The 24,484-nt window shown below is 43.0% G+C and overlaps 1 protein-coding gene across 1 annotated transcript; it reads right to left on the reverse strand.

Annotated features, from left to right (window-relative positions):
* Positions 1-5,770: 5,770 nt before the first annotated feature.
* Positions 5,771-9,033, reverse strand: NPVF (neuropeptide VF precursor). The gene is made up of 3 exons (XM_065883977.1): positions 8,896-9,033; positions 7,329-7,732; positions 5,771-5,822 (listed from the first exon to the last, which is right to left on the reverse strand). Exons 1-3 carry the CDS (start codon positions 9,031-9,033, stop codon positions 5,771-5,773), a joined length of 594 nt encoding a protein of 197 aa, XP_065740049.1.
* Positions 9,034-24,484: the final 15,451 nt, after the last annotated feature.

A 24,484-nucleotide genomic window follows, 5' to 3' on the forward strand; every position in this document is an offset into this window, starting at 1 on the left:
TTGCAGGGTGGCATCTAGTGGGTAGAGACTACAGGTGCTGATAACCATCCTGTGATGCACGGGGCAGCCCCACAACAAAGAATTGTCCAGCCCAAAATGTCAATAGCGTTGACCTTAGTCTAGTGAAGGAAAAAAAATTAAAATATGCTATATATTTTATACAACAGGGAAGTGAGCTTGAGGAGAGGCTGGGCAGACCCGTCTGGTTGCCTATCCGATATCCATGCTCTTTTTTTCTATCATCGTGGTTGAGGCAATGTGCCCAAAGGAGAAACTACATTTCCCAGCTTCCCTTGCAGATTGGGGCAGCCAGTGACATGAAAGAGGAAGTTGTTGGATGGGGCCCTTTGGAAAAAGAGCACGCCTGTGGTTTGCTCCATTGTTTTTGCTGCGAGATGGCCTGGTGGGAACCTTGTGTTTAGGATGATGGAGCAGAAAGATGGGAAGAGTCTAGATCCTTGATGACTGTGGAATTCCCACACCAGCCCAGAACTGCTTCCTTCCAGGCATTTTTTTTTTTTTTTTTTTTTTGCGGTCCGCGGGCCTCTCACTGCTGTGGCCTCTCCAGTTGTGGAGCACAGGCTCCGGACGCGCAGGCTCAGCGGCCATGGCTCACAGGCCCAGCCGCTTCGCGGCATGTGGGATCTTCCTGGACCGGGTCACGAACCCGTGTCCCCTGCATCGGCAGGTGGACTCTCAACCACTGCGCCACCAGGGAAGCCCCTTCCAGGCATTTTAATGTGTGGGGAAAGAAAAGCCTCTCTTGGTTAAAACAATTTTATTTAGGTTTTCTGTTAAATGCAGCTGCATCCAAATTTGACCAGGGTCTTGAAAGATTTTTGATAAGTATAAAAGGGGCCTTTGAGCCGAAGGAATTAGCATGAACAAGGGCACAGAAATGAGAAAGTGTATGTTTTTAGGGAATAACATGTAGCTTGGTATGCTTATTAAATAAAATGATAAGTTGCATAGGAAAAGTGTCACGTAATGTTTGCAGGAAGATCTTTAGGGAAAAAAATGAAAAAGAAAAAACACACATGAAGTAAGTAGAGGCCAACGCTTTCCCCTTTCTTGACTATTTCATTTTGTTGGACCTTTCATTTTTCTCACTGAGAAATTGGTCCCAGAGCCAGTACATTTTTTTTCCTTTTTGTATTTCTCAAGGTCATTGTCACAGTATGGTGTATGAAATGTGGACTTGAGAGCACATGGAAGTTCCCTTCCCTGAAAATCATCGACGTATAGCGTGTGTCATCCCCAACTTTCCCCTGAAGCTCCACACTTTGCTCACCTTAACAGACTGGCCGAGGTTTGGGTTAAGCCCAGTCCAAATGGAATTTCCTTGAGGAATTGAAGTGTTGGAAGAGAGGAGGAGGGGTGGAGAATGAAGTATTTGGGAGGAGGTGCCTGGGAAAGCACACTAAGGAGAAGAGCACAATTACCACCTCGCTTCTATTTTCTGCTACTATAAAAAGCCAGTATTTGGAGGAAGGTCAGGCTAAGCCACTTGAGTGATTCTGATCGTTTTGGCACGTTATGTTCTCAGCACTTAAATGGCCAGTCATAACAATATTTATTTATAAATTGAATTAGATGTTAATTTAAAATAATTCTAGAAATAGAAATCTTCTGTGGCAGTAATTCTTTTTTTTTTTTTTTTTTTATTGCGGTACGCGGGCCTCTCACTGATGTGGCCTCTCCCGTTGCGGAGCACAGGCTCCGGACGCGCAGGCTCAGCGACCATGGCTCACGGGCCCAGCCGCTCCGCGGCATGCAGGATCCTCCCGGACCAGGGCACGAACCCGTGTCCCCTGCATCGGCAGGTGTGGCAGTAATTCTTAAACTTTATGGGGTACAAACTCCACTGAGAATTTACCCTAGAACTCTGAACCCTTCCCCCAGAAAAATGCACATATATGTGTAATGACGCAGAGACAGTGTCATTTTTAGCAGCTGTAAGCATTCTTTACGAGTAGAGATCCATCTTTGTTGCAAAGAATATCAAAAGTGAAGTTTTAATCAAAACACCAAAATCTGACAGATGTAAAATTCCAAAGCCAGATCACTGTGTGCAGACTTTTTAAAGGAAATGGTTGGAAAGTGGTTCCACTAAGTCCTCAATTTTCTCACCCACGTGGAGACCATGAAAGGATAAGATTTGGGTTTATGAAGAGATTTCTTTGGGGAGCATTGTTACCCTACTGCGAATGCCCCCCACCCACGCCCACGTGCTGGGGATTACTGAGTCCGTTACTCTTCAGGTAGGATCTTCTATACGATGAGGAAACATGTTCCATGTGGTTGAGAGAAACAAAAAATTGGTGCTCAACTCCAGGTTGAAAAGCTAAAGAGTCTGGGGGCAACAAGATAGAAGAGGCATGTTGGGATCGCACCCACTGTGGAGAGCGAGCTGTGGGTAATCAGGTATGAGCTGCAGGGAAGAGAGATTTGCAGAAGCTGTTTCGAGTCCTACTCGAGAGGACCCCTAGAAGACCATGTCCCAGGGTGAGGGCTGAGGCCAGTCATGATGCGTGGTACCGTTCTCTGGGTCCTGAGAGTGAATCCATACACCCTGGCAAGAACTGTTCTATAACTCCTTGCCTCTCATCTTAAATTCTCTTCCATCCCAGAGTCCAACAGAGCCAGAGAGTGAGGAAGCAGTTGAGGTTGGAAAAGAGAGCAGAAGTCGATCTCATTCCTGTCCCCCAACTCAGACCTCACATGGTGAGTTGAAGTGTTGAAGATGAATGAAAGAATGTAGATTGAAACGTTGATTACAATGGAATTGAGACTGTGCATTTTGACTTAGGCCAAAGGACAGCTAAGAGCATCAGGGAATTTCTTGGCATCTGGCCAAGTTTCCATCCGGGGCCAGGGGAAGATTTGTGCACATCTCCTTCCCCACCCTTTACATTTTAAAGGGGGTAGTGAGACACACACACAGAAAATTGCATTTTGACTACATTTCATGAATTGTGCAGTTATATTTTTTACCCACTGTGGGATGTAAGTAGACCTCTCAGGCCTGTGTGACAGGCTGGCCCTTGTGTTTCGTACAGAAAACGAAAGCTGCTCTGATTAATAGGTGGGGGAGGGGGCACTGGATTTTGGGAGAGTAGGCAGAGGAGCCAGCAGGGCTGAGATGGGGGGGAGCAGGACAGACTACATAATTTGTGGGGCCCGGTGGAAAATGAAAAATGCAGCACTTGTTCAAAATTATTAAGAATTTCAGGACAGTGACAATAAAGCACTTAACCAAATGTGGGGCCCTGTGCACCTACATGGGTCACATGCGCATAAAGCCACCCCAGTGAGCATCAGAGGTTAGAAGAGGAGGAGACCCTGCTAGGGGTCCAGGTAAAGAGAGACTTGGGAGAAGAGGCTTGTCTAGTCAAGACTTTTTCAGTGTAATGATGTGCAATGTGATCGCCTCTTTGAGATCCCACAAATCTGCAGCGAGATCGCAAACTTCCTTACGCGAATGGATTTCTTGTAGAAGCTGGTGAAGGGGGTGGCAAGTGGCTAAAACAGAGTAAGCTACCTGGTTAAGGGGACAGCTGACACCTGGTTATTCACCTGACGTTTTCCATAAATTTCAAAGGTTTAGGTAAAGAACCCATGTTCTACGACAAGAGATTTCCTTGCGTCATGTAGTGTCAGGGGATCGATTGGCCTTTTCATTTATTTATTAGTGCAGCAGGATGTTGCTCAGGATGGGCCACTGGGGACCAAATCTGGAAGTACAGAGGCTCTACATACTTGACATTGTAATGGAAACCATGGATGGCGGGGGCCAGACACCCCTTCTGGGTTTACGAAGAGATGGCAGAGCCACATCAGCCCCTGCTGTGGCCCATGCCCCTCCCAGCGATATATGAGAGGTTGACTGGGAAGGGGCTGCTGCAGCTGCCCCTCACCCCGAAACCAAGCAAGAGAGGTTCCTAGAAAATCACTCATACAGAGTGGGATCACGAAGCAGGTACTGGTGGTTCATTTCTGATGGGTATTTTGTATTGGCAGTAGGCTTGCGGATCTGCCTCTGCCCCTCCTAAGCAGGGCAAAGGGGGTTGGAGACAAATGGGGGCAGTGGTGGGGCAGCCGAGGAGCAGCTTCAGTCCTGCCTTGGCATGACAAGGCCATCTGCCTTTTCTATAGATGAAGTGGATGCTGAGAAGGTAGCTGTCTTGAGCCTTTCTTTTTGGCAATAAGAGGCCATGGAGAGTACAGGTGGGATGAGGGTGGTTGGAAGAGATCAAGGAGCATCCAGGTCTCTTAGGTCACTGACCTAGGCAGTGTGAAGTTCCCTCAGTGCTTCCCGAAGAACTCCCTTGTAGAAGAAGCAACATTATATAGAGAGGATGAGACAGGGACTCTTGATTCCCATCCCCATCCTGCCCATCCCCCTCCCTTGCCCACCCAACACCCTGGAGAAGATAGGAGATTTTTTTCTAGAGGCCTACCGTTTTCCCTCCCACCACCCTTCCTCGGGGGTGAGAAAGGGGCGGAAGAGAAAAAGAGCAGCCTTGCTCCTTTCCCACTTCACGTCCTTCCAGCCCCCAGCCCTGCCAGCAATGGGGGAGGAGAAACTTTCCTTTGGATATGAGGCTGCCATCTTCAGCTGGACTTGACTGAGTTTTTTAATATCAAGAAGTGACGAGGAAGTTTTAGAGTCTGTCCAGGGTATCATTAAGGCGAGCAGGAAAAGGAGATTCAACACAGCCCAGCTGGGGGCAGGATGGGAGAGAATTAATACCATTTCTGGCTTGCACCCTAAGGAATTGAGGTTGCTCAATAAACTGATTAATATCTGACTAAGGACTTCTCATTCTATGACAGAAGTTGAATCACTGTGCATTCGCGTGGTGGTGTACTGTGTTTATAAATTGTTAGTTTTAAGAGTGTGATTAGATTTTCTCTGCAAATCAAAAACTTGAAATATTAAGTGAGGAGAAAAGAGACACACCAGAAGGCAAATTTCCAGATATAGATAGAAGAGACACTTAGGTATCTAATAACTGCCTTTTTCTTTTGTCTTTCTTTAAAAAAAATTTTCAATCTATCACGGATTCACTAACAGTTGATGCAATGGCAGAAATAGGTGTATAAAAATATTTGTAAATAATTTATTATTCATGTTCATTTATTTGTCGAACATGTTATTCTGTTAAATTATTTAATATTCATCATAAAATTTGCCAGGCTACTCCTCTATTTAATTTTTTACTTAAGTGTGACTGTGTTCATACAATAGCGGTGTGGCAAATCAGTCTCTCTCTCTCCTCTTCTCCCCATTACTAGAGGCTTCTTAAGTATATTCAGTGCTCTTTTTTTTTTTTTTTTTTTTTTTTTTTATGTGTTACGCGGGCCTCTCACTGTTGTGGCCTCTCCCGCTGCGGAGGACAGGCTCCGGACGCGCAGGCTCAGTGGCCATGGCTCACGGGCCCAGCCGCTCCGCGGCATGTGGGATCCTCCCAGACCGGGGCACGAACCCGTGTCCCCTGCATCGGCAGGCGGACTCTCAACCACTGCGCCACCAGGGAAGCCCCAGTGCTCTTTTTATTTAGACAAAATTACTTCATCTTTCATTTCATCTTTACATTACAATATTCTTTACATTTTTTTAAAACTTTCAATATATTAGCTGTACTGAGAAGGAAAAATTGCTGTGAATGATAATCTATTAAGAGAGGGCAATGACTTCATGCCTTGTTGTCGTCACCTCAGAGTTGTTACAGCTTTATGTCGTCTTTAGGAACAGGCTCCAGATTTCTTATTTTTCTTGTTTCAATTCTGCATCATCTATTTTCTTCAATCCCAGTCTCCTAAAATGTAAGCAGTACAAAATATTCTCATCCATCACAACAATAGCATGTAAAAGAAAGCATATGCAAATGCAGGTCATGACCCTAATTGCCTAATTATACCTGCATTGAATTGTGTTGCACTTGAAATGAGTGAGATGTTGATGGGATCCTGAATTTGTCATGGGCACTTCGAATGACAATGTTACCGTTGACTCATCTCTCTCCCTCATCGCCACCCCACTCCCAACATCTGATTAGTTGCCAACCTCTACCTGTACAATATCTCAGGACCTCAGCAGAAACATCAGTGGTTCTCCTTTTCCTGATAAACAACATTCAGAATATTTTATGTGGCTCTGAATATCTGCACCCTCTGCTCTTACCCCACCCTTCTTGTCTTCTTTCCTCTTCTCACCAAACTGAGCCCCAGCTCTTCTTGGCTCACCTTGCTTTAGTGCCTTTGCTCGTACTCCTCTCTTTGCCTGAAAATACCCTCTCTCTTCCCTCTAGTCTCTGAATGTTCAAAATAGAGTCACCATTCAAAGTCCAACTCATGAAATATCCCTGGATTCCCACATGAAGAAACATTCTTTTTTTTTTTGAGTCTCTGTAAGACCTTATTAGTGCCTCTCATATCATTTCATTTATCCTATCAAATATTGAGGGCTTACTACCTGCCAGACAGTTCTAGGCATTGGGAATACGACAATGGACAAAACTTATGGGATTTATAGAACTGAAATTCTAGTAAAAAAGATGAACCCTAAATATATAATATGTCAGATGAGGATAAGTACCATGGTAAAAATAAATCAGGAGTGCTCTGAGAAGCTCTCACTGATAAGATGTCACAACCTGCCTCCTTATTTCCTTCAGGTCTTAACTAAAGGGTCAGGTTCAATTTTATATAAAAAATTTTTTTAACATATGCTCTGTACTAGAACATAATAGGTAGGTAGCTTATTAAATTTTTGAACCTCTTGTGGTAGCTTGTGCTCTGATTTGTACTAGTAGATAATTCAATAAATACATATCAGTATAAAGAATGATTATAATAACAGCAATTATTTATAAAATGAGATCCTGGAAAAATAAATTTTGATTTAAAGTTGAGGAAAAAGATCTTCTGAATTTGAGACCTGGGTTATTGAGATGGTGTCCTTTGTATCTGCAGGCAACTCCCTCATGCAGGACCTTTTATGCTAGAGAGGTCAAATGTTGGACAATATGTCATAGGCATGAATTCCCGATTCCGTCATCGCTTGTTACTACTTAGTGAGTGACTGTAGAGTAATGAGAGGGATGCCCATATGTGGCTTAGGGGAAGCTATCTCATTATTTCATACCTGTAGTCATGATTATAACTGACCTTCTATAGCTCTCACTTTACAGGTGTTTATTTCCCTATGCCTTCCAAGAAATCTTTCTTAGAAACTTCTTTCGAAAACACGTAAGCCTTTTTAAACTTTCTGGATTAGCTCTACATAACTGCCTATGCATTTTAATTGGTATTCAAGTATTTACCTTAGGTTCTTTTGATCAGGATTCTGGATTTCTTGGGGCTGGCAGGTCACGGAGTAAAGTAACCCATTGGCAGATGATGAATGCATGGATTGTTGGAGCAAATCACTCAGTGTCTTGGTGACACTTTTGGCTATTGTTCTCCCAAACCTTTGGGGCAGATTAGGAACATGTCTCGAGATGCTGTCCTCTGTATTGCTTCCAAATCTCAGAGGCGGGTTGGCCATCGCCCCAGTGCTTCTTTCTTCTTCCACGGTCCTCCCAAATCTCAGTGGCAAGTTGGCTACTGAGGGTGGCATTTTGTTGACTGCAGGTGTACTCATCTTAATGACGTTTTTTGGACCCCAGTCTTTTAACTCTTCGAAATTGAGACTTCTTTCTTTTCCCCAGCAGAGATCTCCTCTAGGCTATAATTAGAAATAACCATTAAAATAACATTATTATTATAAGCAATGGATTTAAACCCCAAATTAAGTTAAATCCAGACTTTAATCTGTAGGATTGTTAAAGCTATGAACAAAGTTTGTGCTTTCATGTGTAGAATTTTTAAAATAAATAATTTGTATTAAGCTTCTTAAAGCAATCTAGTTTCACCGTCCCTGGACTATTGTAAGACAACTATAAAATATTAACGCAGCAATGTGTTCGAGCAGCAAGAACATAATGAAGTAGTGAAATGAGGCAAAAGTTTATTTTACTGCAGTTATTCTCCTTCAGCTTTGATTCATGTTGTTTATGAACTATGTCATAGATTTTTATATTTTGCTTTTAGAGACACCTCCCACTGCCTCTCCATTTCTCTTGTTTCCCTCCTCTTTAAAAGCCAAAGTGGTGGGCTCATGAAAGCAGAGATGCTAGCCACATTTTGGGGTACAGCTGGAGGAGACTTCTTTTTTACCTGTTCATATTCAGAGTTCCACTCTAAAAGCATTTCTCAAGAAATTGATTGCATTTGTCAGTATGTAAATTATATTAGTAAAACACCGATTGGTTTGTGGGTTACTACACCACTACTATACCAACTTTAAAGCAACCACTTAAAATACGGCAAATATTTAATTGGATTTAGTTTTACCATGAAAGTTTGTCCATGTGAAGATTTTTAAATAACTGTTTTCTGATTGTAAAAAGTAATACCTATTCATTTCAGCAAATTTGGGAAATTCTATAAAGGCATAGAGAACAAAAAAAAAAATAACAGGGAATTCCACCATCTAGGGATAAACATTTTGCTTTGATATAGAAAGACAATTCAAATGTCCAGCTGAAATGTATCCAGTACTTATTTCTGCAGCTACTTATTACAGCTGTGCACTTCTGAGTCAAATCGAAAATTAATGCGCCTTATGCTTGCAAAGTATCAAACTCTGCTCTAAAATGGTCGTGAGAGGCCAAGCTGTGTGCTGTTGTGCTACCAAATACAAGTTAGAGCCATACGCTGCCATGCGAAGGCTGAAGTGTGACAAAAAACAAAACACAAACTTCTTCCTTACTCTTTACAAAAGCACTGGACTCAGGACAAATGTTCAGTAGTTTATGCTAGTCATGTTAGATAGAGTTAAAAACTTACCTCAGAATATTTGTCATAATTCTTTTTGCTGTGAAGATTGGGCATCATTGATTCATCTGAACAGAAGATGTTTGATGTTAATAAGATTGAAGTGGCTAAAGTCAGTAAAATGAATTGTTTTGATGAAATAATTTCCATTTTGTCCAAAATCTAGAATTAAGTTTATATGTGCAGCCCGATGTCTATATGAAGGGAAATTGTGGTCTTTTTATCCTGTCCAAAAACAAAGGAAAGTTCACTTTCACAGCGAACTCAATCCCACGTGTTTTAAGCGCCAACATTAATTAGTGTTTAACTGAAATATGTATGTAAGGAATGTGGGTAATTCATTCTAGGAAGACAGCAACGTTTCTGCTTGCAAATTCATTAACTTTGAAAATAATTTTCTTCATTATGAAGGAACATTTAATTAGATAAGTTTGGGGCCATCGTCATTAAGATTCCAAACAGAATGCTTCATTTCTCTGAGCTCAAACAAGAAGTATTTTCTTTTTGGTGTTTACGTCAATTCTTGGGAGAAGGAAAAAAATGTATTCAATACATGCTAGCTTTGTTTAAAAAGTGTTTTTTCCACACAAAAGAGTTAGGCGTAGTATTTTCAAAATGTCAGATAAAATTACAAGTGTGAAAAGAATTCCAAGACCCAAATAAAATGCCATTAATTAACTTTTTGTAAAATGCTGTTTGGTTATTAAAAAGCTTCAGGAGTAAATGTCAACTGTAACGTGAAGGGTGTGCATAAGACCCAGCGATTGGCATTTTGACAAACTGGCTGTCTCAGGAGAGGCTGGAGGCAGCTCAAGGCTTTTTGTATTTGCCCTGTGGGCCTTATTTGGCAAAACTGTATAAATCACCGGGATTTTATTTCTATGGCGATGCCGCATCCTACCTTCCACCTCAAACCCCTTAAGAACCCTGGCAGAGGATTGGTAAATCACGCACATGCTAATTTTGTTGCTCCCCTGGCCCATATTATTTAGGTAATGTTGTGGTCCATGCACGGGTTGGAAGAAGAATTTCCAGACACGAAATATTTTAGAAAAGAGTGAGTTTATTGAGAACAAAGAGCAGAGTTAGTGATGGGCGCTACAGATACAGCCAGTCGGCTCTCCCTGGTCTATCAGGAAGTTGGCCCGCTGTATTGGCAGTGGCCCTCACTAACTCTGCTCTTTGTCCTCAATAAACTCACTCTTTTCTAAAACACTTCGTGTCTGGAAATTCTTCTTCCAACCCGCGCATGGACCACAACCGTTTGGTGGCCCGTACGGGGACATCTCTTGGGGGGATCTCCTGCCCAACCTCCTCTCCTCATGCCTTGGGACCCTCTGTGAACAGGCAAGTTGCCATGGAAGCAACAGAGGACTCTGGCCAGGGCTACACCCTGGTGTGTTCTGAAGTCTCCATGGCTCACTTCGCCCCAGTAACTGCCGCCCAGAACAGGTGAGGGTCCCTCTGTCTTCCTTCTGACTGAGGACTGGGCCGATTGATATTGTGTGGGCACGGGTCAGGCATTTAAAAGCCATTAGGGCGCCTGCCGCTTGAAGACTCCTGTGAAAGGATAAGGGGGTCACGGAACAGACCAGGCTGTTAGTGCGTCTGCCCCCAGCAAGACAACTTCCATGTACCGTGAGGCACATATTGGTTCAAGTAAAACACTGAGCCCCCTCCCCTTGGCCGCTGCCTTCCCGGCAGGACTACAAGGCGAATTCCTCAGCCTGTCTTCTCTGTTACTTTCACCTTTTTCTTGGTCCGGATTCACTTACAGGAGCCTAGGTGTTGCCTCTGAGCCATCCCAAGAGTGCCTTTTCACGTTTCAGGGGATTGCCAAACGGTGAGTTGCCCGGTGGGTCCTGGTCCCAGCAATCTCTCCTTTCTTTCTTTCCCTGCCCAAGTTGCATGGTGCCTTAGTCGCACGGTTCATACCTCAGTTGCATGGTTTGTGCCTTAGCCACACGCTCAGGGGCCACCTCTCATGGTCAAGACGTGATTGTTGGGACGGTCGGCCCATTTTGTGCCTTAGGCGCGCAGAGAGATCACTGGGACAAAGGGAATGCCTTTCTGTCAGCCAGTGACTCTCAGTACCCCCATTCTACGGCATACAGGCTCATTTTCTTTTGTAACATGGGTTGGCCCCAGTTTAAACTGGGGAACCAAGAACAATGGCCTCTTAATGGCACACTAAATTATAACACGATCCTCCAACTTGATCTCTTTTGCCGGAAACAAGGAAAGGACTGAGACGTTCCTTATGTCCAGACCTTTATGGCCCTTAGTCAGAATCCAGAGCTGAGGGACTCATGCCGCATGTGTCTTTCTGTTGCCGCCTTATCCCCCTGACCCCCTCTGTCTCCCTCTCCAGCAGATCTCCTAGACGACCCTCTACTCGACCTTTCCTGTCCCCCACCTCATCAACCCCCTTTGCTTCAGCCCCTGCCCCCGCCTCAACCCACAGCTCCCCAACAGGCACCCCCTTATCGGGGCAAAAGCCCCCTCTCCCCACACAATATCAAGAACTGCCCAACGCCAGGAAACAGGTTCTAATGTGCTTCCCCTAAGGGAAGTAGCAAATGGAGACATGGGCATTATTAGAGTCCATTTTCCCTTTCCCATGTCTGACATTTTCCCAAATTCAAAACAAGTTAGGTTCCTTCAGTCAGGATCCCACCACTTTTATTAAGGCATTTCAGGCCCTCACTATAGCCTTTGACCTGACCTGGCAAGCCATTCACATAGTCCTGACCACTTGTACTCATGAAGAGAAAAACAGGATATGGGCATTAGCCCAAGCTTGGGCAGACGAGTCACAGCTCTGTTTCCAAAACCTGGATGGATGGGGACCCATTTTGGGCTAGCTAAATGACTCTCTTTGTAACTACACCCTCAATTTTAATCAGAAATTAGCCTGGAGTGTAATCCCTGGTCAGAGGAAAATAAATATGATGTACATGAGGGTAATTTCACTTTGTATTGGGGAAATTCAAGGAAAAGTGAGACTAAGAAATATATTAATGAAGACCATATATCCATAAATTGCTCGGCCCTGGGAACTAAATATGTGGGGATCAGTGTGACCACCCGACACTTACTTAGTTTAACCTCCCGACAAGACTTTCCTCTAAAATATAACATAATTCAACTAATATTTAGAAATTTGTTATGCCAGTCCCCCCATCACACTCATAATCAGTCAGAGCCTGGCTTCTCCCCTTTATGGATAGATGATTATTTCCTCGGTGCTTGGCCTTCCCAATGTAATCCTAGGCCATGGGACCCCAGTCTATTTCCAGAGGAAGACTCCCAAAACGTCAGGGCCTGGCTCTGGGGACCCACAGCAGGGGTATCCTTGAGGTGCACCAGATTTTCATTTCTATGCAGTAACAGGGTCTGTATGGATCTTCCCACACTTTGGAGGGGCTCCTGCACAATTACTGTGGTGGTCCCAGCGGTGATCATTATGACTACAAAGGATTTAGCTTCCTTAGGCATTCCCAACCTTGGGTCCTTCCTCGAGGAGGCCTTCAGACCTGTCTGGGAGAGACAAAAACAAACCACTGATTGGGGGGACATGCTTATGATAACCCAGTTCTTGAACTGCCTGAAATAATACACGGCGTCTTTAGAGGGCTCTTTGGTTTGCAGGCATACCCCTCTTAGAGAGGAGCGTTCTCCATCTCACCATCATGGTCCAGGAATCTTGGAATGCTACAGTAGCAGCCATTGAGGAACAGTCAGCCCTAGGCTCTCTGGCCAAGGTGCTTTTACAAAATAGGAGGGCCCTTAATGTTATAACAGCTGAGGTGGGAGGTGTCTGTGCCCTACTGAGTGAGACAGGCTGCTTCTATGTTCATACCTCCGGCCAGGTTGAAGAAGACCTTCAGAGTCTAAAGAAAAAGATCAAATTAACAGAAGATTTAAAAGAGAGAGCAGAACAGAGACCCAGCTGGCTTTCCAGCTTCCTCTCCTCTATGGGGATCCAGATATGGACATGGCTGTTTCCCTTGTTGAGACCATTAATCCTGATAGCCTTTGTTTTGTTGTTTGGACCCTGCATATGAACACATTATCTAAGTTCATCTCCCAACAGGTTCAAAAGATTCAATTCCAGATGGTGCTACAACAAGGATACCAGCCAGTTGGCACACGGACTATGTTGGAGCAAGCCGCCTTATCATTCCGCGGGCTCTCATCTCCCTCCGTAAATACACCCTGACAGAGAGCGGGTATCGGGAACCCAGGACCCCTATGATGCCCCTGTCCAACAGGAAGAAGCTAGGAACGGTCATCGCCCTTTCCCCCAATAACCTGGGTTCCTCTGGCCGGAGATGGGGATAGGTAGATAGTCAGTCATGAACGGGGTATTAAGGGGCCAAAGATTTGGCCCATAAATGAAAAGAGGGGAGAATGTGGATCCCTGCATCAAGGACACCCTACATCAAGGACACAGGACAAAAACTCTGGAATTAACCAATCCCCCATAACAACTGTTGCCATGGGCTCTCCTGATCTAAACTGGACAGCCCCCCCGTCTCCATATCAAGTAAAATATTCACCATGTAGCAACCTTATAGCATCCTGACCAATCACCTAATGCCATCCTGCCAGCAGGAATTTTCTTTGTCTTGAGGCTATAAAAGTTGGCTACTAGCCCACAAAGGGGGTCGACTTTCCCTGGCTACCAGGAAGTCGGCCCACTGTTCTTGCAGTGACCCTTCTCTTTAATAAACTCTGTCTTCCTTACATTCTGCCTTGTGTCTGGAAATTCTTTTCCGACCTGCGCTTGGACCACAACAGGTAATCTCGCATTGCCACAGGCGCACGGACATCATGGCATAAGAAAAGAATTTACAGAAATAAATGCTTATTTACTGAAATGCCAAAGCAGGTCTCTTTTGGAGCAGCTGACTGGTATTCTGTTTACTTATTCATTTGCTTATTTATTTATTTGGCTGCCTTGCATCTTTGTTGCTACACCCGGTCTTTCTCTAGTTGTGGCGAGCGGGGGCTACTCTTGGTTGAGGTGCGTGGGCTTCTCATTGTGGTGGTTTCTCTTGTGGAGCACAGGCTCTAGGCGCGTGGGCTCAGTAGTTGTGGCTCACGGGCTCTAGCGCGCAGCCTCAGTAGTTGTGGTGCACAGGCTTTGTTGCTCTGCAGCATGTAGGATCTTCCCGGACCAGGGCTCGAACCCATGTCCCCCGCATTGGCAGGCGGATTCTTAACCGCTGTGCCACCAGGGAAGTCCCTAAGTGGTATTCTTAAAGACCTCCTTTATCACTAGACTGCCTAGGTTCTAGAGAAATCATTACTTGTTCCCACCTCTCCATTCAGCCCTCTCAGGAGAAAAAGACCTTGCACTGATCGATTTCTAACACTCCAGCTACTTCTAGATACAGGCACTTAGAGGTGAATTCACAAAAGAGCAAGTCGTAAAATTGCACCTTTTATGTCAAGAATTGTACCACCTCTAGCTTCTCTCACTAACCTACCATAATTTGAGCTATGAGATGGGCAGAAGTGAAGACCTTTCTCTCTATTAAAGATCTACAGAATAAATCAGAAAGTTGAAAAACAATTGTGGGTAAACTCTTGGGTACCCCAAGGTCTCACTTGCCTGTGGCCTCTCTTAAGGCAGTTGACGTCACTGGTCTCATTTATTTTGGACTCTGGTAGCCATGAATCCCCACAGCAGGAGGCAATTAATTCAATTCATAGTCTAATGTTAATTTTGTAATGTTGTTATTGGATTATTTGGGTTTAATTTCCCTGAGGATTTAATACATTTCTCTTCCAAATTGTTCCTTTGCAAACTGCTGATGGAACTTCCTGTTTATTGTGGTCAGTAGATCCAAACTTTTGAGAAATGGGTGAAGCAAGGAGCAAGTTATGTTGGCTGAGTTCAGACTCTGGAAAAAGTGGAATGGATCAGCCTGGGTCTCTTTTAAAACATGCTTGTATGTAGTTGTTTCAAACTTTAGCAGTTCACCAGTTTTCAGTGCTGCTACTTGGGGTTTTGGCACATCAATTAATTTTTCTGACTGCAGTCAGTATCCAGAGTAGCTGATGTGACTAATTACTCCCTTGCCTCGACTGGGTTTACACTTCCAAGTTTAGAGTATAATTAGAGTTCTAATCTTATTAATATAGGGCTTGGCTCTTTTCAACTACATCTTCCATTAGCTTTGAAAATGTTAACAGGTATAAGAGAACATTACCTAACATACACAATACGAAATCACCATAAATCTTTGGATGAAATGCGCTGCCATATACATAGCACATTTAGGGGTTCTTGATGAGACATATGAGCATACAAAAATAAATCTGTCTCCCTGACGTGTGGCATTTCTACACATGCTTCATTTACTAAGACTTTAGAGAACTTAAGGCTACTCCCTTCTAAGCTTTTCTCTCCATCCTGGACACTTCTGAGCTTTGGAAACCCCAGATACTTAGCTTCCTACCAGACAGTGCTGTTGGGATGTCCCACAAGCATATCAAGTCCAGTATATCCAAAATGGAATTTATCCATTCAATACCTGTCTCTCCTCCTGTTTTCCATTTCAGTGAATAGTTACTGTATTTGTCAGGGTCCAATCAGAAGACAGAAAACACACAGCAATTTGAATAGGAAATGGTTAATATAGGGAATTACTAGTTATGACAGGAGATTAGCTATAAAGGGGTAAAGAATACTCGAGGGCCAAGGGAGAGTATCCAAGGGAAGGACAAACTGACTGGAATTTAGCCTGTATTGGAGAAGGTGTGGATAGTAGAGAAGTCTGTTGGGTCACCCCAACAGACTGTTGGGTCTTCCGCATCATGGTCTACAGTTAATTGTGTTGTTTCTAGTTTTGAGCTATTGCACTCAATAATAATGGCCTATATTTTTTGACCACTTGTCATGTGCCAGGAACTGTTCTGTTAAAGTGCTGTTAAGCACTTTGTGAATTAGCTTCTTTATCTTTCATGATAATCCCGTGAGCAGGTACCATTATTGTTCCTATTCTACGGAAAGGGAAACTAAGACACAGAAAGAGTAAGTAACTTTCCCTATAGGTGGCAGATCCAGGATTGAATGCAAGCAGTCTGAACACTTACTCCCTATGCTGGTCTGCCCAATCAAGGCTGTTATCTCCTAACTTCTAGATAGCTCTTACAGCTGTTCATTTGTCTCCATCCCCATTGCTTTTACTCAGTTCATCGTTTTCTCTTGCTTAGACCTTTGTCTTTGTCCTCTCCAGTTCTTCCTCCACCACACAATCAGAAAAAATTTTATAATACAATATATTTATGATTTCTTCCTTAATATCTTCCAATGGTTTCCCACTTCCCTCGGAATCCCTAAGCCCACTCTCTAGGACCTGTTCTCTGCTTATTTCTCCAGCATTCTCTCTCACCACTCCCTACCAACTCTGTTTTATGACTAACTTCTTTCTGTTCTTCCAAATGGATGAGGTTTCTCTTGCCTCCAGGCCTCTGCCCAGGATTTTCCTGTGCATGGGGTATGTATCCACTCCCCTCTGTCCTTCTTATACCGATTCGTTGTTTGGGTCTCAGCTGAGGCATCCTACGTTGGGAGAAGACTCTTCTGACTTCGCGTTCCGTCAATGGCTCCTTTCACTGACTTGCCCTGTTTCTTGTCTCCTCTTCTGCTGCTCTGTAAATTGTGTGAGAGTGGGACCTTGCTTGTGCAGATCATAGGAGTATTTCTATTGTCTATCTCACAGATGCTCAGAAAATTTTATTTCTAAATAAATGAATACATTTTTCATTAGTATTGGGAATAGGAGTTAAAACTGAAGTTGCTTGTTACTTATATTTCCCGGTTTTGGCCACCGACCAGAGTTTTCTCTTTACTGAGACTTATATATATTTTTTAATTAAAAAAATTTTTTTTGCGGTACGCGAGCCTCTCACTGTTGTATCCTCTCCCGTTGCGGAGCACAGGCTCCAGACGTGCAGGCTCAGTGGCCGTGGCTCACGGGCCCAGCCGCTCTGCGGCATGTGGGATCTTCCTGGACCGGGACACGAACTCGTGTCCCCTGCATCGGCAGGCGGACTCTCAACCACTGTGCCACCAGGGAAGCCCGAGACATATATTTTTAGACCTTAAGTTTGTGGCTTATTCTGAAACCATAACATCTTAACATTCTCTTGCTGAGGATTTGCATCGAGGGCTTTCCCAGACTGAGACCTCTACATGGACCGTCAGGGATAGGTAGGTTGAATGTGAACTTAGGTTTATTCTGTCGTAGTGGAGCATGCAGCTTGATAAGTTCAATATGTCCTGATGGATCCTGCTGTGTTGATGGGCCAAAACACGAGGAAGGGTGTGAAAGGGGACTGCACAGCCCCAAGGAGGGCTTCCTGATGATGCTTCAGGGTCTCTCACTAGGCAGACTTCTTAGACCCACTGGCTGAGCACAGAAGAGGGTTCTGATTGCTTATTATTTGTCCACACCCACTAGCTGCACCCTAACCTCTGGCAGGCAGTTAGAGTTGGGGACAAATCATTTCCATCAATCAGGAAGTGAGCTGACTTGTTTTGGGTTTAGGACTTTGTAAGGCTCTGGTTTATCTGAACTCCTAGTAAAACATTTCAAATAGGAAACTGTTTTTGTGCCATGGGCTGTATGTTTTTATTTAAATCTTTATATAGAAGGGCCAGCTCACTCCACACATTGATCCAGGCCCCCTGAGGCCGTGGCAAGATCTACAAAAGAGGTAATGAATTTTAATATCCAGAGGAACCTCATTATAGAGCCCTTCTTCTTACCCTCAACCCAGCCATTTACTTTCCAGGCACTTGCCTTTTTACACTGTTTATTTCTTCCTTTCTCTCTAAGCATAATCCAGTTGTTATGCTATGCAGAAGAATTGATGGCCATTATAGTCTTATTTTGCATTTCATGTTTGCGAAGTATTTTGCAGCCATTTGTTAACTAATATCTGGCCCTCTTTAGAGGTGGGTGGTGGTATTACTGTATAATTTATTTCAGTATTATGTGTGCAAAGAGAAAGAAATACCTGCCTTGGTTCCAAACAAAAATATCCCTATGCAAATTGTGTAAAATTACTATTTTTAAAATGTGTGGTGGTGCCTTTGTTTCAAGATTTATGAGTGGCTTGTTATAATGAGCTTGTCATACTTCGGTAGCAGGGTTGTATTTACTTCTGTGTTTACGATGACAGATTACAATGCCAGGGCCTTGGAAGGTGCTGATGTGAATGTGAGACAAAGATTATTCCTTTATGTAGTAAAAGCAGTTGAAATTCAATTCTGGTTGAAATAACTTAAAGAGTCAAATTGTAGAATACAAGAATAGACATTAAATATTTGTAAAAATTAATTCACATGATTTATTCTAGAAGGTTGATTAAATGGCAAGGTCGCTATATCTAAAGGACGTATTTTATTTTTTATTTTTTTTTTAATTTTTTTTTTTGCGGTACGTGTGCCTCTCACTATTGTGGCCTCTCCCGTTGTGGAGCACAGGCTCCGGACGCACAGGCTCCCGACGCATAGGCTCAGCGGCCATGGCTCACGGGCCCAGCCGCTCCGCGGCATGTGGGATCTTCCCGGACCAGGGCACGAACCCGTGTCCCCTGCATCGCATTGGCAGGCGGACTCTCAACCACTGCGCCACCAGGGAAGCCTTAAAGGACGTATTTTAGAACAATACATTGAACAAACTTGCAGTATCAGTATTAGATCTTTCAAACGATATGGTGTGGTACTGTTTAAAAATGATTTAAAGCAATTGTGCAAGGCTGATTAGGAAGCAAACTCTCCTCAGCAAGGCCTTCCAACTCGAGCTTTTATGTTTTTTAATGTTTCATTTTTATTGACATTTTTTCCCTTGCAGGAAAAATGTGTGATTTTTACTAGCCTGGCAGGGGGTTGTGGTACCTCTTGCCAAAGTGTCAAGAAAACTGCGAATTCTCTACATGAGGGACAAAGGCCAGATGTTTAGTTAAAACAGCACATAGCATTTATACAAATATAGGTAATGGAAACCAAGACCTTTAGTAGGATTTCTTTTTTTTTTCTCTGTTTTTGGCCAATCTTGTCTTTTGATATTTTTAAAATAAGCAAGCAGCCATCTTGTTTTTCTAACCTGAGCAGAAGAATTTAGTTTCTTACAAAGTGTGTGCTTTTTCAATATCTTGGGTTTTTTTGTTTTATCTTTGTTTTGAAGGATTCTGCTCCAAAATGTGGAATGTGTTCTTCAAATAATAATTTGCTTTAATAAAAAGAAAGTGTGAGACTTTGAATAGCTTAGGAAGGACCTAGCCTAATCCTTAGGCTGACTTTTTCCACTATCCTGGCCACACCTTCACTGGGGAGGAAATCTGTCGCTTAAACCTACACGGATGTGGGTTTTGGAGGGTATTTAAAAAGACAACTGTTTCTCATCTCAAACAGAGGAATAAGGACAGATGGGTGACCAATAAAAATTAGCATCATCATTCAAATGGACCCTCCTAGATGCTCTTTCATCTCTGATGGAAAAAAAATGAAAAGGGGGTGAATTGAAATATGCATATGAATTAATTGTTGTTCCTTTATTTTTTTCTTCCTGATTGGCGGTCACATGGTTTCTGTGCTCCTGTGGGCTCTTGGTGAGAGCTCCCACAAGGTCTGCAGGAGCCATGCAATTGCCTTGGTTCTGAGTAGAAGCTGGCCTGGCTCTGACCACGCTTGCACTAACACACGGGCATTTGGACTTTATTCTTTTCTGTTACCAGTCCTTTGGCTTTGGCCATACTTCCTGCCTCTTTGCTCTAGGTCTGAGCTCATGTGAGTACCTCATACCAGTGGGCCCCTGGATTACACTGGCTGGACTTCATCACTGAGAAGGGGGTTACACTTCTCTTCAACACTGGTTTTATTGGACCCTCAAAGGGATGTGTCCATGACATAGCCAGGAATTACTGCATGGCAGTTTTGCTGGCTAAACTCAGTCAGGTCCATGACATATAAAATGCAACCAATTCTGAGCAAGCAAATAGAAAAGCCCTCAGCCAAATAGTTGTATTTGGAGGGGACACTTAAAAACATACTTTTAAACCTACAGTGACTTTGGGTATAAATTTAATTAAAGGAGAAGATTTTCTGGTAATCTTCTCATTGTAAAAGGGGAGATCTAGACAGAAAATTCTATACTTATGGAGGTTAAATGAACTAAATAAGTGTTAACCTAATCCTATTAAATATCAACTGGATTTAATTCTAAACTGGGTTTTGTACCAGGTGAATTTGAGAAATCAGATATTTCCTTTTTGAGTACCTATAGTAAAGAAAATAGACAAAGCTAGGAAAGGTTTCAGAATATATTTAGATGCACAAGCAGGCATACCATCTCTAGGGACAATAGCCAATTATAAATACAGGCTTGAATGACCCAGAGCAGTTTAAGAATAGTGGGCTTTGGCTGATGGGCCCTGGTGGAGCCCCTTCTGATTTAATGATAGCAGTAGCCAATGATCCGTGGTCTAGAAGCATCAATGTGGATCTTCCAATAAATACCTCCTCTGTCTGTGCCCCATTCCCCAACCTCTACGTCAAGAGCAGTAGAATCGCCCTTCCTATGTTTTCATATACTTTAGGCTGAAGTTTATTTAAAGTTATCTCTTTAAAACTTTCCTTAATGAATGTCTTGACCTGATCTCATTTAGATTAAAATATCCAGGGGGGAAGGAGTCCTATAATCCTAGGCAGTCCCTGATACACAGGCTAAGCAGGGCGTGGTGAGAGATGGAATAGAAGAAAACTCACTGTGGGCTCACTTTGGACCTCCCTGCCTCCTGAGTGGTTTCCTGTTTGTGTAAGTGTTTTGTAGTTGAGGCCTTCATTATTGAGGACAGCGGCAAAACTAGGCTCTCCTTTACCTGAGAGATTACTCAAATCCTTTGTTGCATATTACTAAAATTTCTAATGTGTTTAAACAAAATGGGGAATTTATTATGAGGATACTGGGATGTCTTATGAATGAGACTGGGGCCTATAGAACATCTGGAGCCTAGGATTCAAATCACCATCAGGACTTTCTCCTGCATCCTCGTTTCTTCTCTCTGTGCATCAGCTTCACTATTCCCTCCTACCGCTGTCTTGATCTCTGCTTCTCCATCTGTTTGCCAAAACTTCTGAGTTTACACATCCTCAGTTTCAGCCACCCTATGAGAAACTGCCTCGTCTGAGTTCCAGATTCAACATGCCAGGGAAAGATTATGATTGGCCCGGTCTAGGTAAGGTACCCCATCCTGAACCAGTCATTTGTGGCCAGGGTGGGTCACTCTGCCCTAACATAGAAGATCCAATTGCAAACCTGTGGAAGAGCTGGGGGTGGGTGGTGCTACTGGGAAGACAGTACAGTAGGTGTTCAAAAGAGCAGGAAAGACAGAGTATAAGGGAGAATCTGGACTCTTCTCTCCCTAAATCCAATTCACTTTGCAGAGGAAAACTACTTCCCAAGCTGATGAAAAACTAGTTCTGACATGCAGTCAAAGGGCATCTTAACCATCCTGTGATGGTGTGGCTATTTCTGTTCCTCTCTAAAGGTGCTGAGGAGGTCTTTATCCTAGCCCAGTGATACCAGCAGACAGTGCTTTCATTGCTGCTGTCTAGATCTTTGTTTTTGCAAGCAGCTGTTCTTGTGTGATATTTCTGTGGCTCGTTTGGGGCTTTGATGATAAAAACAAAACAAAACAAAATAAATTCTAGATCTTCCTTCCCCAGGGGCAGCCGAGGGCACAATTCCCAGCTATTTCTCCATATATCCATGAAAAGCGGTGCCAACTTTGAGAGCCTGTAAGATTCCCTTTCTCCCCTGGCAGGTGAGAGCCCTGGCTCAAGTGTTCCTCCTTGGCATTTGGAGGCACTCCTGATTCCAGCATTATGCTCAGTACCAGATATGAAGTACTGTCCTGAGAATTTCAGGACCAGATGGTTTGGTCCCTAAATGGTCCTCTTTCCTAAATGTTTCACGCCCTTTATGCTGCTATGTGATACTGGCTTGTTTCATTTCTTTGCACTGAGTTTACTAAGGTCAGGTGAGTTCTGTGACCCAAAGTAGAATGGTTCATTGCCCTCTGAGCAAGAAAGTTTATTTTTCTAATAAGTTAGGCAGATTTACCATTCTTTGCCTGATCCTTGGGTAGTCTTCCTTGGAAACACTCCAAAATTTCCTCTCCTTATATAATGAACTACGTAGAGATCAAGCAAGGAGTGTTTATTTTGGAGACAGTAAAAATAAGACTCTTGTGTATAATTCCAAATATAGGCATATATTCTTTGGTAATTAGCTTCATTGTTCTCTGTCATTTTTTTTGACAGTGTTTACACTAAATTAGAAGTAGTAATAATGGGATATCCTAGTTCAATCCTACAACCATATCTGTCTACAATAAAATATTTGCTTTTAGTGACAGAAAGTATTTCAGAAGTGTTCATTAAAACAATTTGATAACTGTGTATCCATTATTAATAACCCAAGACGGGGATTACATGTTACGTGACTCGTAACCAATAAGGAGGCTGCCATTTCCATAATTATAAAGAATTCATATCACATCCATTTTACTATTCTGTATCATTTGACCCATTTATGGCTCATTCCGAAAGAGTAAGATTTAAAAATTTATAAAGTTTTTCAAATGAAAAATCTGCCAGGTAATTTCTCCCTTCCATTGCTGGCAGTAGATGCTCTCCATCTAAGAGGCTGAGTGTTTGGTTCCACAGCGCTCTCCTCTAACTACATAACAGTAAAGAGAGTTCAGGATCCCCTGAGTTATGGTGACCCCTCTCCCTCGGGAGAGAGCCTGGGCAGAGGGCGTACACCTGGGAAGCATTCTGAGGTGTAAATTGTGAAAAGGGAGTTGGGGAGGGTGATGTCAGTTGGCTACATCTGGAATAAAATTAAGCTGTGGGGTGAAAGGTAGCCACTCAGTGTCCACGTGCTCTCTGTTCAGTGGTCCAGTCAAAGGTTCTGACCAGCCCATTTGGAGAAAAAGTTGAGCAAATGCTCTGCAGGGCTGGCTGAGTCATCAGCCCAGAAAGTTCCCCCAAAGGGTTGCGTACTAGTTGCTGCTACCACTGCTGCTATTATTCTAGAGTTCACTGTGGGCTGGAGGAAGAGAAGGTGGGGTGCAGCCTGGGAGTGAGGAGAGCATAACTGGAAGGTTGGTAGAAGATGGATTTTTATCTTCTAGGTTTCCTTTCTGGCACAGAAGAAGGAATCAGGCCTAGTGAATGATTCTTGGCCTGTTATTCTTCTCCTTCACCCCCACTCCAAATCTCAAGTGCAGTTCACCTTGGAGCGTCTTATAATTAGGGTCAGGGAGATCCCGAGCTTATTGTTACACCTGAGAACCTGGGGCAGCGTTGTTCCTAACACACTGCAAATTAGTACCGAGAGACTAACTCCTTTCCCACGTGATCTGATTGCATCACCCTCTCTCTCTCTTTGGACAGGCATGTTGAACAGCAGTTGCTGAAGTGATTTTGATGAAATATGACCTTTGAAGACTGTGGCCACTGACCAAAGAATCTGAACTACAGTTTCCAACATTTTACAGGCTACAAAACATAAGCTGGCCAGCATTTATTGCTTGTACTAACAGCTTGAGTCAAGTTTCCTAAGCCTACAGAGAAGACCTCTTACTGCTGCTAATTTTACTATCAGCAAAGAAAAGGGAAATAGGAAACCATATGGAATGGCTGAATGAGAGCAGTATGAACTCGGATTATCCGAAGAGAGGGCAACTTTTTTCTAAAACTAAAAAGGACTCAATTTGCATAGAAATAAAGTGGGGAAAAAATGTAATGTAGAAAAAGTTATAAGCAGAGATTCTGCTCTGGCCTCTCAGGATGGCATTGATTTACATATTAAGGCAGTCACCAGGGAAATGTTAAAAACCCTCTAGGGAAATTTCCAATGTGATGGATAGAACTTTAATATTAATATAGGATTCATCATGATAATGTAAGTCATAGATCTAAGTCTCCCTTCATCAAATGAATAGTCCCTTTCCAGCCTATTATACAGGCAGCACATGCTTTAAATAGTGTCACGTGGGAGACTTGAAGTCTTTCTTTACCTGCAGTTTCTGAAGTTTTGTTCACAGGAATAGTGGCCCACCGGGTCATCCATCTTTAATTACATCATCTAGACCATTTGCATTTTCCCCTTTTTATTAATATTTAGTGTTCCTTAAAATATACTTCCATCGTACTTTTTTTCACAAATAGAAAAAGCATAATTCAACACATACTATTTCATACATGCAGTGACTATGAAGGGAAGATCTGATTCTTAATCTATTCGTTGATCATTATACAAGGAAAAAAGTGATTTCTGGGTTGCTATTTGATTTAGTTATCTAGTACATAATTATCAACCATATGCATGTGTATTGTTCATCTTACTCAGGGTTTCCTAGTCTTCTAACACTGACACCCCACAAAATGGTGGCTGAGTCTCTCTAGAATCCTATAAGACGATGACAATCTTTTTGGAATGAGAATGATTGCAGTGCTGATACCAATATAATAAATGCCAGTAATAATAAATGTTAAGATTCACTGCTGCTT

The sequence above is a fragment of the Phocoena phocoena genome, chromosome 9, assembly GCF_963924675.1.
Source record: "Phocoena phocoena chromosome 9, mPhoPho1.1, whole genome shotgun sequence".
NCBI classification, from domain to species: domain Eukaryota; kingdom Metazoa; phylum Chordata; class Mammalia; order Artiodactyla; family Phocoenidae; genus Phocoena; species Phocoena phocoena.